Source organism: Artibeus jamaicensis, unplaced genomic scaffold (assembly GCF_021234435.1).
Source record: "Artibeus jamaicensis isolate MK-2021 breed Jamaican fruit bat unplaced genomic scaffold, CSHL_Jam_final contig_374, whole genome shotgun sequence".
NCBI classification, from domain to species: Eukaryota; Metazoa; Chordata; class Mammalia; order Chiroptera; family Phyllostomidae; genus Artibeus; species Artibeus jamaicensis.
In genome coordinates, this window is record NW_026521808.1 from 536,492 (window position 1) to 551,051 (window position 14,560).

General features: G+C 39.7%; 1 protein-coding gene across 1 annotated transcript in view; it reads right to left on the bottom strand.

Annotated features, from left to right (window-relative positions):
• LOC119055488 (phosphatidylinositol-binding clathrin assembly protein-like) overlaps positions 1–14,560 on the bottom strand; it is a 56,338-nt gene that overhangs the window by 28,274 nt on the left and 13,504 nt on the right. Inside the window, exons 9-10 of the mRNA XM_053664499.1 lie at positions 1,880–1,959; positions 862–938 (exon numbers count right to left, since the gene is read on the bottom strand). Coding sequence (XP_053520474.1) covers positions 862–938; positions 1,880–1,959 — 157 coding nt within the window. The remainder of the gene's footprint in view (positions 1–861; positions 939–1,879; positions 1,960–14,560) is intronic.

Genomic DNA, 14,560 nt, shown 5'->3' on the forward strand with positions numbered 1-14,560 from the left:
GTAAGTTGGTGTGAGCTGGATTTAGAATAATACTTAAGTATGAAGCAAACTAACCTCAAGAAGTTACAACAGACTTACATGTTAAGCATTAGAAGGTATCACACTGTATGTATGTATGTTTCTTTTTTAATTTATTTATTTTAGTTGTTGTTCAAGTACAGTTTTCTGTCTTTTACTTCCAACCCAGCTCACCCTATATGTATGTTTCTTTGTAAAATTTATCTTTAAATTAGTAATTGCTTGCATGTACAAAATCCAAAATTACAAACCGGTATACATTGAAGATTTTCTCACCTATCTCTTTCCATGAGCCACCAAGTTCTTTTTGGAGGAAGGGTATTTTATTTGTTTTTTGTATATAGAAATTATATAAACATATACATATATTCTTTCTTTTTCTGTTTTTAAAAACAAAGATGTAGCTTACTATACTTTGTTTCACATCTCGCTCATCTTCCATTTAACAATACATCTTGGCTATCATTCTATTTCAATACATAAAAACAAGCCCCTTATTTATTTTACAATTCATTTTACAATTAGGATGTTGCAATGAATATCCTTGTTAATACATCATCTCACAACTGTGAAAATATATATAAAATAAATCTTAGAAGTGGAATTGCTAGGTAAAAGACTGCTTTCAGGAACAGGTACCAGAAATAGTAGGTGGCTATGCAGTGGAAGAATTAAAGATTCAAATCCTGTCCTCAATTATTACTGACATTCATATAATATATTCACATTACATATTGAATATAGAATATTCATATTATAGGACATAATAATATAATATGTTCATGTTACATGACATAATCACATATTACCTGAAAACAAATATGTGACATAATTACATATTACCTGAAAACAAAGCTTGGCTTGATGAAGCTTTCGCAAGTGAACTATCTGAGGTGGAGGGAATCAATGAATGCTGGAGACTTAAGAGATCACAAGAAAGATGAGGCACATTCATGAATAAACAGAATCACATAACTGAACCTACATTTCTTAATTCATCCATCTATCCACCTTTCAATCAATCCATCCATCCAACTATATACTAATTATACATCTACATGTGATGAAGAGATAAATAAGAAATAGTCAACAAATTTGTTGTCTAGTAGAAGGTGATAATAAAAATCAAGTATAAGCAACATAACTAAAAGTGGAATGCATGAATAATACACGACCTTTACAGAAATTTTAGACACCTGAAGAATACAAAAAGGACAATTGAAATCAACCATAATTTTTCATTCAGAAATAACTAGTGGGGGAATTTAAGGAGGAAAAAGGGGAGGGATTTGGAGAAGCAAATATGAAGGACACAGGGATGAGAACTGTGGGGGTGGAAATGGGAGGGAGGTGGGGAGCACGGGGTGGAGGCCTGGGATGGGAGAAACAGGCAAAAAACTGTACTTGAAAAATAACTAAGTAAAATTATTGAGAAAAAAAAAAGAAATAACTAGTGGGAACAATTCCAAGTGATATACTCCTTGAATGTTATTATGCATACTGTTTTGTAGTTAAACAGTTTGCCATGCCATTAAGTAATTATCTACAACAGTTATGCCCATTAGCGCAGCCCCTAAGGGAGGAAATCAAATTCTTCAAAAGAAGGGGATATTCCAGTCCCAACCTCTGACTTTGAGAATCACTCAGTGTAATAAAAGATGCTCCTTTGAGAATCAATCACCCTTGTGAAGAGTATGGAATCCCACAAAAGACTGAAAATCTCTATTCTGTATTATCATTTAAAATCACTGCATAGTATTCCATCATATTCAAAGCCCATAATTTATTTAGTCACATTAAAATGAGGAAACTTTTTAGAGGGAAACAAAATTAACCTATACTCAGATATTTGTTAACTTACTTGGAAGGAAGAAAATCATCATTTTTCTCTTCCAAAGAAGCTAAATGCTGTTTTAGTGCTTCGAGTAAACTGTGGGGTGCCTAAAAATAAAGTTATTAGGAAAGAGTTATTTTCTGATACTTTTTAGCAAATTCATAGTCTCCAATATCATTAAAAAGTTTGGAACAAAAATTAAGGCACCTATATAGAAAATTCACTAAAGCTAAATGACTGCTATAAGTAAATTCATTTTTAAAAGTGACATCATGGTACCAAATCAGATTTTCAAACTATGCATTTATGTGCATTCTTTAATAACAGCAAAGACAGAGACTTCCGCCAAGATGGAGGCATAGGTGGAAACACAGTGCCTTCTCGCACAACCAAGTTTAAAAACAACAAAGTTTTAGCAACAAAAAATGCAGCCAAACCATAGAAAATTGAATTATATGGAAGTCCGAAAACAATAAACCATTCAGCCAGACCGGTAAGAGGGGCAGAGCCAGCAGCAGAGCGGGTCAGGGGGAAAAAGATCCCCCAACCCAGGCGCAAAGGCAGCCGAGGGCAGATCCCAGGTGTGGGGTAGCAATGGGCGGACATAGTGAAGGCACAAGACAGCAGCCTGACCACAGTCACACATTCACGACCAGCCTTTCAGCCAGACCAGTAAGAGGGACTGAGCCATTGGCAGAGCGGGGTTGCTCAGGAACTCAGTCAGACCAACCCAGGCGCAAGGTCGGCGGTTGGCGAATTCCCAGGTGTGGGGTTGTTTCGGGCAGCAGGCTGACCCTGGTCACACATTCAAGCGCGGATAAACCAGTGAAGGAGCAAGCAGTGAGACAGACCGCGCAGGCCCCAGTGGTGGGAAGCAGCAGCAAAGGGGACTGCCACTGCTTCCTCTCTGACCCCGCCTCCACATACAGCGTCACAAACCAGCGACCTGGGCACCCCGCCCTGGTGAACACCTAAGGCTCTGCTCCTCCTACCTAACAGGTGCAAACAGACCAAAACATGGCTCAAGAAGAACTCAAACCCCCGAAGCAGATAACTCTAAGCAACGAAGAAATAGCCAAACTTTCAGATGCACAGTTCAAAACACTGCTGATCAGGATGCTCATAGATCTGGCTGATTTTAGTCACAAATTAGAGGAACATATGAAGGCTAAACTAATTGAAATGAAGGGAAATTCACAGGAAACCAATAGTGATGGGAAGGAAACTGGGACTCGAATCAAGGGAGTGGACCAGAAGGAAGAAAAAAAATGACCAAACAGAAAAGAATGAAGAAACAAGAATTCAAAAAAAAATGGGGAGAGGCTTAGGAATCTCCAGGACATCTTTAAATGCTCCAACATCCGAAATATAGGGGTACCAGAAGGGGAAGAGAAACAGCAAATGGAACACTTATTTGAACAAATAATAAAGGAGAACTTCCCCAATCTGGCAAAGGAAATAGACTTCCAGGAAATCCAGGAAGCTCAGAGAGTCCCAAAGAAGTTGGACCCAAGAAGGAACACACTAAGGCACATCATCATCACATTAACCAAGATTAAAATGAAGGAGAGAATCCTAGAAGCAGCAAGAGATAAGGGGACAGTCACCTACAAAGGAGTTCCCATCAGACTGTCAGTGGATTCTCAAAAGAGACCTTGCAGGCAAGAAGGGGCTGGAAAGAAGTATTCCAAGTCATGAAATCCAAAGACCTACAACCAAGATTGCTCTATCCAGCAAAGCTTTCATTTAGAATGGAAGGGCAGATAAAGTACTTCTCAGATAAGATCAAATTCAAGGAATTCATCATCAACAAACCCTTATTATATGAAATGTTAAAGAGACTTATGTAAGAAAAAGAAGATAAAAAATATGAACAGTGAAAGGACAGCAAACTCACAGTTATTAACAACCACACCTAAAACAAAAGCAAACTAAGAGGACAGCTAGATCAGGAGCAGAACCATAGAAATGAAGATCACATAGAGGGTTAGCAACAGGGGAGTGGGAGAAGGAGAAGGGGAGAGAAGGTACAGAAAATAAGTAGCATAGACAGTAGGTAGAAAATAGATAGGGGGAGGGCAAGAATAGTGGGGGAAATATAGAATCTAAAGAACTTGAGACACGTGGTCATAAACTAAAGGGGGGAGTGGTGGGGGAGGGGTGTGCAGGGTGGAAGGGAATGAAGGGGGGAATAGAACAACTATAATGGCATAATGAATAAAATATATATTTTTTAAAAACAGCAAAGGCAGAGGGATCCAAGATAGCAGAACAGTGAGTGGGAGCCACACTAACTTCCTCCCAGGACCAATCTCAAATTACAACTAAATTGTGGAGAAATCACCCAGAACAAACAACTGAACAATAGTGAGAAAACAGCCTTGTAACTACATATACAGAAGGATCAGCTTCAGCACAATGCAAAAGGTAGGGAGTATGGTACAGACACGAGAGGGCTGGCTGGATGCCCAAAGATGGCAATGCCAGAGCGATAATTAAGCAGCTACTTGGATCCCCCCTGAGAAGTGTGGAGTCTAAATCCCCAGCCTAGAGCACCAGAGCCCCAAAAGTACACAGATAACATCCAGCTGCGAAAAGCAGCAAGGTTGCTCTCTGCCAGAGATGGATGGCTGGAGATGCAAAGAGCCATTTAAAGGGACAACACATAAATTTTCATTTGCAGCCACTTATCCAGGTCTCTGGCAAAGACAGGAGCACAGTGGGTTAGAGATGCCTGAGAAGAAACTGGGATGAAAGATTTGGGGAGAAAACTGAGAAAGAAGCCGCCAGACCCCCCTATGCTGAGTCATCCCCCATACTATAGCAACCATTGTGCTCAGGTAGAGCACTCCCCTCCCAGTGACAGCAGCCTAAGGGGAAGCAATAGCTCTAACCCCAGGAGGGACTCTGCCCTGGATCTGTGGTGCTTAAGCCTGACTGCTGAGTGCCGAGCAAACAGATTAACAACTGAAGCAGTGAGCCACAGGCAGATCCCTGGTAGTCTCGAATACGCTCTCTAAGGTCAGAAGGGGACACCATCGAATATCACCAGAGGCGGATCTAGAAAGAAAAACAGTGGTAAATACTACATGCTACCAAGACAAAATTCACGGTGGTCTTCTCCATGATTTTCGATATTTTCTTTCCTGCATGGCGTTTTAATGTTCATTTATTGTCTTTCAAGTTTGTGCATGTTAAGTAACTAGATTTTATACCATAGTTTATTTCAATTCACATATATTACCCCTTCCTTCTCTAACCCTGTTTTACCTTCTTCTTTCCTCTTATTATTTTCATTTTAAATTTTGTGTCCTCTCTTGATACAACTTGTTTCCATTCCTCTCACTCTTACTATTTCTCCCCTGTCCAGCCTCTCAAAACCAATTTTCTTGTCAGTGGGTATCTCACATTTTTCTCACTCTTAAAGTACCCACATTCTCTCTCCATCTTTTGCAATCTTTCCTTGCTGATTGTGGATAGGTTAATTGTTGTTGCATTTTTACAATTTTATCTCTAGATCTTCACTAATTTTGTATCTCAGTTTTACTGTCACCCTCTCCCACTCTTTTTTGTCTCAAATTTTGCTTTTGCACTGCCCTAACCTGTTTTTTCTTTCTTTATCTTTCACCCTGTCCTGTTTTTCTGTTTATCTTCATCTCAAATTTCTATTTTTCTCTGTATTAGCCTGGTTTTCATTCCTCACTCTTAGTATTGTCTCTCCCTCTATCATCTCATAATCACTTCCCTTTCCTCTAGACATCTCTTAAACTTTTCTTTCTTTTTGCCCTCTTATTTCCATCCCACCTATATTAATTTTAGTTCATTTGTGTTTTTATTGTTGTTCAAGTACAGGTGTCTCTATTTTCACCCCACCACAGCCCTTTACCCCACCCACCCCCGCCTCCCACACTCAAACCTACCCCCTCTGGCTTTGTCCATGCATCCTTTATACATGTTCCTTGATGGTTCTTACCCTATTATCCCCCATTATCCCTCTCCCTGCTACGCTCTGGTTACTGTCAGTTTGTTTTTTATTTCAATGTCTCTGGCTACATTTTGCTTGCTTGTTTGTTTTGTTGAGTTCCACGTATAGGTGAGATCATATGGTATTTGTCTTTCACCACCTGGTTTATTTCACTTAGCATAATGCTCTCCAGTCTGTGCTGTGGTAGATCTTTCTCTCCGATTTGGTCCCTATTTTTTTACTATTTATTTACTTTTTTCCTTTTCCTTCGTCTCTCACTCCATTTTATTTCCTGTTTAAACCTAATACTATATGCTTTTCTTCTCTTACTCCATTCTGTCTTCTTCATTCCCTTTTTTATTTATGATGTAAATTTTACTTTCTCTCTTTGCATTGCTCCAATTCTCTTCTCTAATTAGTACTCCTCTCTCTACATTCCCAAAATTATTTTGCATTCAGTAGGTCATCTCATATTTACACTCCTTTCTTATAGTAGTCTCAATCTCTTTCCACCCTTATTAATACTGGTTCATTTGCTGTCAACAGTAGGATTTAAAGGGGAGTTATTTTTACAGGTATGGGTTTGTTCCCTGGGTTTTATGGTTTTGTTCTGGCAGCATCTGCACAATAGCACACAAGATGTAGTAGGTGAAGTGAAAGTCAGCCAGCTAGAGGGAAGGACCCACCAAAGAATGACCCCAAAACAATCAAAACCCAATTACATCCAGAGACCCAACAAAAACAGCATAAAGGGCATCCCAAGAGCATCAAGTTCAGGTGATCAAGGAGACTGCACCACTGAATCACATAGGTCTCCTACTATAGAAGTTCACACCACAAATTCAGGGAGTCAAAAACAGATCAAATTAAGAAGCAGAAGCAAACAAGAAAAGTCTCTAAAATAGGAAGACAGAGAAACAACCCCCAATTGAATGGAAAGGAGGAATCCCCACAAAGAGTGTTAAGTGAAATGGACGCAAGTAAACTATCAGATACTGAATTCAAAACAATGGTTATAAGGAAGCTCAAAGATTTAAATGAGAATTAAAAACACTACAGGGAAACTAAGAGGAACTTATTGCAAACTATATCAGCATGAAAAAGGACACAATAAGAGCCAGGAAGAAATGAAGAATGCAATTTCTGAATTGAAGAACACAGTAGAAGGAATCAAAATCAGGCTAGATGAAGCAGAGGATCAAATCAGCAAGCTGGAGGACAAGGTAGAAAAAAAATTCCAAAAAGAGCAACAACAACAACAAAAAAGACTCAAAAAGAATGAAGAATGAAGAGGGGTTAAGGGAAATGCAGGACAACATGAAACATAATAATATCCACATAATAGGAATACCAGAAGTAGAAGAAGAGGGCCAAGGGATAGGAAACCTGTTTCAAAAAGTAATGATGGAAAACTTGTCTAATTTGAAGAGAACAAGTCACACAAGTCCAGGAAGCACAGACAATCCAAATCAAGATAAACCAAAGAAGCCCACCTCAAGAAATACCATAATTAAAGGGACAAAATTCAAAGACAAAGAGAGAATCATAAAGGCAGCATGGGAGAAACGGGAAGTAACATACAAGGGAGCTCCAATAAGGCTAGCAGCTGACTTCTCAACAGAAACACTAGAAGCCAGATGGGAATGGCAAGAAATATTCCAAGTAATGAAAGCAAAGGCCTGTAACCAAGACTACTCTACCCAGCAAGGCTCTCATTTGAAATAGAAAGTGAAATAAGGAGTTTCCCAGACAAAAGAAGGCTGAAAAAATACACCTTCACCAAACCAGCATTACAAGACCTGCTAAAGGGACTGCTTTAAGGAAATAAAGAGAAAGAGTGAGAGAGAGAGAATAACGCAGGTACAAAGGGGAAAAATGCCATGAATAAGTACCTATCAATAATAACCTTAAATAAAAGTGGAATAAATGCACCCAACATAGGAGCACCAAAATATATAAGAGAAATCTTGGAGGACTACAAGAAAGTTATAGAGAGCAACATATATAGTAGGGGATTTTAATACCCCACTGTCAACAATGGATAGATCTTCCAAAAAAAATAAACAAGATATTGTGGCACTGAACACATCCCAGACCAAATGGACTTAACTGATATATATAGAACCTTTCACTCCAAAGGAGCAAAATATACAATCTTTTCAAATACACATGGGACATTTTCAGAGAGAGACCACATGATAGGACACAAAACAAGCCTCAACAAATTCAAGGAAATCAAATGCATATTAAGCATTCTTTCAGACCACAAGGGCTTGAAACCAGAAACCAGCCTCAAGGAAAAAAATTCCAAAAAGAGTCAAATTCATAGAGACTGAATAGCATATTATTAAACATTGAATGGGTTAATAATGAGATAAAGGAAAAATTTTTTTAAATTCTGGAAAGAAACAAAAATGAACACACAAAATCCTAAAATTTATGGAACATAGCAATGGCAATCCTGAAAGGGAAATTTATAGCAATACAGGCTTACCTTAAAAATATAGAAACATTTTACATAAAGAACCTAACCATGAATATACAATAACTAGAAGAACAACAACAAACAAAGCCAAGAGCAAGTGCAAGGAAGGAAATAATTAAGATCAGAGCAGAAATACATCACATAGAGACTAAAAGAATAATACGAAGAATTAATAAATCCAGGACCTGGTTCTTTGAAAAGATAAACAAAATTCACAAGTCTTTAACCAGACTCATCAAGAAAAAAGATAGGGGACCCCACTAAATAAAATCAGAAATGAAAGAGGATAAATTACAACAGATAACACAGAAACACAAAGGATTATAAGAAATTATCATGAACAACTATACATCAAGAAATTTGAAAACCTGGGCAAAACAAACAAATTTGTAGAAACATACAATCTTCCAAACTGAACTAAGAAGAAGCAGAAAGCCTGAACAGACTGACAACAGCTAGTGAAATTGAAAGAGTAATCAAAAAACTCCCAGCACCCAAAACCCCTGGAATGGATGGTTTCACAGAATTTTATAAAACCCTTAAGGAAGAGCTAATTCCTATCCTTCTGAAACTACTCCAAAATATCCAAGAAGAGGGAAGACTCCCAAACTCTTTTCATGAGGCCAGCATCATCCTAATCCCTAAAACAGACAAAGACACAACAAAAAAAGAAAAGTACAGGCCAGTATCGCTGATGAACACAGATGCAAAAATCCTAAACAAAATATTGGCAAACCACATCCAGCAATACTTTAAAAAAATCATACATCGCTGGCTGATATAGCTCAGTGGATTGAGCACAGGCCTGTGAACCAGAGTATGACAGTTTGATTCCCAGATGGGGCCCATGCCTGGGTTGCAGACCAGTTCCCGGCAGGGTACCCACAAGAGGCAACCATACACTGATGTTTCTCTCCCTTTCTCTTTCTCTTCCCCTCGAAAAGATAAATAAATAAATAAAATATTTTTTAAAAATCATACACCATGATCAAGTGGGATTCACCCCAGGGATGCGAGGATGGTACAATATTCAAGAATCAATAAACATAATACATCACATAAATAAAAGGAAAGATAAAAATCACATGTTCATATCAATAGATGCAGAAACAGCATTTGATAAGGTACAGCAGCCATTTACAATAAAAACAGCCAGCAAAATGGGAATAGAGGGAGCATATTTCAACATAATAAAGGCCATATATGAGAAACCTGCAGCCAACATCATACACAATGGACAAAAACTAAAAGCTTTCCCACTAAGATCAGGAACAACACAAGGATGTCCATTTTCACCACTTCTATTCAACATAATATTAGAAATTCTAGCCACAGCAATCAGACAAGGAAAAGAAATAAAAGGTACCGAATTAGAAAGGAGGGAGTAAAATATCATCATTTGCAGATGAAATGATAGTATACACAGAAAACCCTACAGATTCCACCAAAAACTATTCAACCAAGTAAGGGAATCTGGCCAAACAACAGGATACAGAGTCATTATTCAGAAATCAATGTCGTTTTTGTACACCAACAACAAAATACAGAAAACAGAAATTAGGAAAACATCCCATTTGCTATAACAACAAGAATAATAAAGTACCTACAAATAAACTTAAACAAGGAGGTAAAAAACCTGTACTCAGAAATCTACCAAAAACTGAAGAGTAAAATTGAGGAAGTCACAAATAAATGGAAGCATATACTGTATTCATGGGCTGGATGAATTAACATAATCAAAATGTCTATATTACCCACAGCAATTGGGAGACTCAATGCAATTCCTATCAAAATACCAGTGGCACATTTCACAGACATAGAAAATTTGAAAAATTCATATGGAACCATAAATGACCCAAAAAAGCCTCAGCAATTTTGGGAAAGAAGAACAAAGTACGAGGGACCACAATACCTGACATCACAATGGATTACAAGGCCACGGTAATCAAAGCAGCCTGGTACTGGCATAAGAACAGACACATAGATCAGTGGAACAGAATGGAGAGCCCAGAAATAAATCCATGTCACTACAGTCAATTAATAATATTCGACAAAGGGGGCAGGAGCATAAAATGGAGTAAAAATAGCCTCTTCAACAAATGGTGTTGGGAGACCTGGACTGCTACATGCAAAACAATGAAACTCAACCACCAACTTACCCCATAAACAAAAATACACTCAAAATGGATAAAAGCCTTAAATACAAGCTGTGACACTGTAAGTCTTAGAGGAGAACATAGGCAGGAAACAGCCATATTTTCACTGCTATATCCCCTACAACAAGGGATAGAAAGGAAAGAATAAACAAATGGAACTTCATCAAAATAAAAACTTTCTGCATGGGTAAAGAAAACATCAGCAAAATGAAAAGGGAACCAACTGTATGGGAAAGTGTATTTGCAAATGATACCTCAGACAAAGGTTTGATCTCCAAAATATATAAAGATCTCACAGAGTTCCACACCAGGAAGACAAACAATCCAATGAAAAAATGAGCAAAAACCTGAACAGACACTTCCCCAAGGAAGACACACGGAGGGCCCAGAGACATATGAAAGGATGATCAGCATCACTAGCCATCAGAGAAATGCAAATTAAAACCACAGTGAGATACCACCTCACACTGGTGAGAATAGTCATCATTACCAAATCAACAAACAAGTGCAGGTGAAGTTGTGGAGAAAGGGGAACCATACTGCACTGTTGGTGGGAATGCAGACTGGTGAAGCCACTGTGGAAAACAGTATGGAATTTCCTCAAAAAAACTAAAAATTGGACTGCCTTTTGACCCAGCAATTGCACTGCTGGGATTATACCCTAAGAATCCTGAAACACCAATTCAAAAGAACCTGTGCACCCCAGTGTTCATAGCAGCACAATTTACAACAGAAAAGTGCTGGAAGCAACATAAGTGCCCATCAGTAAAAGAGAGGATCAAAAAACTAGTGCATTTATACAACGGAATACTATGCAGCAGAAAGAAAGAAGGAAATCCTACCCTTTACAACAGCATGGATGGAACTGGAGAGCATTATGCTAAGTGCAGTAAGTGAGGTGGTGAAAGAAAAATACAAGATGGTCTCAGCTACGAAGGGGAACCTAATCAATGAAACCAACAAGTGAGCAAAACAGAACCAGAGACATGGAAATAAATAACAAAATGACATTGACCAGAGAGGTAGAGGGAGATGGATAATGGGGCAAAGAAATAGAAAGGTCAAGTCAAGGAACATGTATAAAGGACCCATGGACAAGGGCAATGTGGGGAGGGAGGACTGAATGTAGGATGTGGGGGTGGGTAAGGTGGGGAAGTAATGGGGGGGGAAATGGGGACAAGTGTAATTGCACAAAAATAAAAAAATTAGAAAACAACAAGTTTCTTAAAATGATTAAAGAAATGCCAAAATACCTATCCTCTTTGGAGAAGAGAGCTTAAAATAATTTCTTATTGTGGTTCCTTCAAGAATCACAAGATCATAACATAAATTTAAGTAAAACATTAAGGAGAGGGAGAAAGGTAGAGGAAGAAACTGAGAGCTAGAGGAAAAAAGAGAATCTCACTCATGTTAGCAATCTAATCATGGTTTCTGGTCTCAAGAGATTTCCATGCCTACCTTACATAAAAGAGTGCCTACCAATGGTGTCTTTACCCTCACTATGCTTTTTCTTCACTTATTTTTACTGAAATGATAGGTCTGTTTCTTTGTATTTTTTTTTACTGTCTCCTGACAATAGAATATAAACCCTGCACAGAGACAGAGGTTTTTTTTCCTGTTTTGTTCACTGATGAACCTTAAGTGCCTGACACATAATAAATAATATTTGTTGACTGAATGTCGATGCATCTTTTCATTCTCTACTCCCATTACAGATGGAAAATGTGGGCTTCTGGCATAAAGTGAGTTCCCCATCAGGGTTCTAGAAATCCCACCATCTCTCTCCTGATGCAATCACTTACTCTTCAAGGAAAAATATGGACAAACAGTATACAAGGCACTGGGGATACAGCCATATGCAAAAACAACCTGTTCCCAGACTTCATGACCTCAGAAGCTCTAGTCTACAGGTCTAGGGGTGGAGACATACCAGACCATCACATGGAGAAATGTAAAATCAAAGTTGTGGAAAGTACTATGAAAGAGAGGTACTTGATACTCAGCGTTGAAGCAGGGGAGTCTGACCAAGTCAGAGAGGTCGGAGAAGCAAGCCTTCCTGAAGTAAGTAGCAGCTAAGCTAAGAAACTAAGGACATCTACAGGATAAAGAGGAGAGTAGGAGAGGAACATTGAGCATTGTAGGCCGGAGAGCAGCACATGCAAAGGCCCCAGGAAGGGCATATGGCACAGACCAAGAGTAAAGATGAACCATGTTGCTAGGGCAACGGGGAATGTGAGGGAGATGAAGCTGGAGAGTAGATAGGGTTTAGGCAATGCAGGATCTTAAATGATAGGCAATGTTGTGAGTGTGGACACTATCTTAAGAATACTGGGTGGGGACCACTGCGGGGCTTTTAGGTGAAGAGTAAAAGGATCAGATCTGGGTTTTGCAAGCTATCAGAGAAGCACTATGGTTGCATTGTGTAAAACAAACAGCAGGGGGCAGAATATATGGAGGCAGACTGGAAAATGAGAGATGATAGAAGTTAGGGTGGTGGTGTTGTGGCAAAGAGAGACAGAGATGGCCAATGAAATGCCGGTTGGAGGAAGGTTTGATGAAGGAGCTGTTTACAGAGCTGTGGGCAGGGCTAAGGGGGAGATTCTGAGGGAAAAACAGGAGCACTATTAATGGTTACAGTGGCAGCACAGGTATTAAGAAGGGTAACAAGCACATGGGCCTGAAAACAGTCAGAGGAGCCTGGATACCACTCAGTGCAGAGGAGTTGCCAGAACAAGGCAGCCAAGCAGAGATGTACTCAGAGGGAGCGAAAACATAGGGACCAGGACAAGACCTTCCCAGGGATGCACGATAACAACACACAGCCCCTGAGCACAGAGGAAATAGAGAAACTGTCCCTCGACAGAGCCCACAGGCCCCTCTGCAGTGGAGAGAGCAGAAAGCCTGAGGCCCAGGGTGAACCTCAAAGGCTCAAACAGACAAAATGGGCAGGAAGGGGTAGAGGGCCTTCAAAATGATCAGGGGACTGACTGTCGGTGTCACCAGGGCAAACACACATTTGGCACATGGGCCAGGTATTTCTGGTTCATTCCCTCAGTCATTCAATAAGTATATAGCAAAATAACTAACACCAAAGAAATAAGATAAAATAAATATCAATATTTGAACAATATTGATTAGAAACATTCTTTTCCATCTGATGTGCTTTCAGACAATTCACAGACAGCTATAAATTTGTGCAAATGCTGCCACCCAATGTCAGCAGATGTGATTTAGCAGAACACTGCTTAGAATTACTGAACATGTAAAATGCACCAAGGCGCTTTACAAGGAAAGGGTAGCTGTGAGGCCATAAGACCTCTTCAGTGAAGCACACAGTTACCCTCCACCCACCCAAACCATTAAGCACTGTGGGAAGGCTGGGAAAATGCAGCCAGGCACATGAAACGTGAATAGGTCTCCGAATTTGTGCCCCTGGAGTTTCGATGAGGGGCCCACAGATGTATGTTTGAACTATTCTAGTGAAAAGTAAAAATACATCAACTGCAGACAGAGCAGACCCTTCTTTCCACGTGAGTCACAGGCAACACAAACCTCACGAAAAGGGTGAAAGGAGAGGGATGGACACAGCTGCTCCCAGGAGGAGGCTCTGTGAGCCCCAGACAATGTCAGTGAAACCAAGGCGGAAAGGATTAGCTGAGGAAACCAGGAAGAGTGCCTCATAAGAAAACAAAAGGGGTTGAGTGAGCCTTAAAGTGGTGAGCCTACACCTAACAGCAGCTACTCACATAAAGACTGTTGGAAGCACATGGAGAAACTGGCGAGCATACAGTCACAGAGGAAGACCTTAACACCATTTGAGGGATGTAGCAGCAGATTGGCTGAAAATGCTCTTTGAATCTGTGCATCGTTTTGAGTAGACCTCTCTCAGAGACCAACTGAGTGGGGCAAAGGTGAAGATGACTTAGTTTCCATCTCTCTAGGCTCCCTCCCTTCCTACAGAGCCTTGCATTGCAGTCCATTCCAGGGTTTCCAGAGCACTCAAGAAAGCATGTAGCGGGAGCGGCTCTGCCAACGCAAAGCCACAGCAAATGACCTTCAGTACTGGCTGAGGGCCAGAGACCACAGTACTAAGTAAAAAGCTC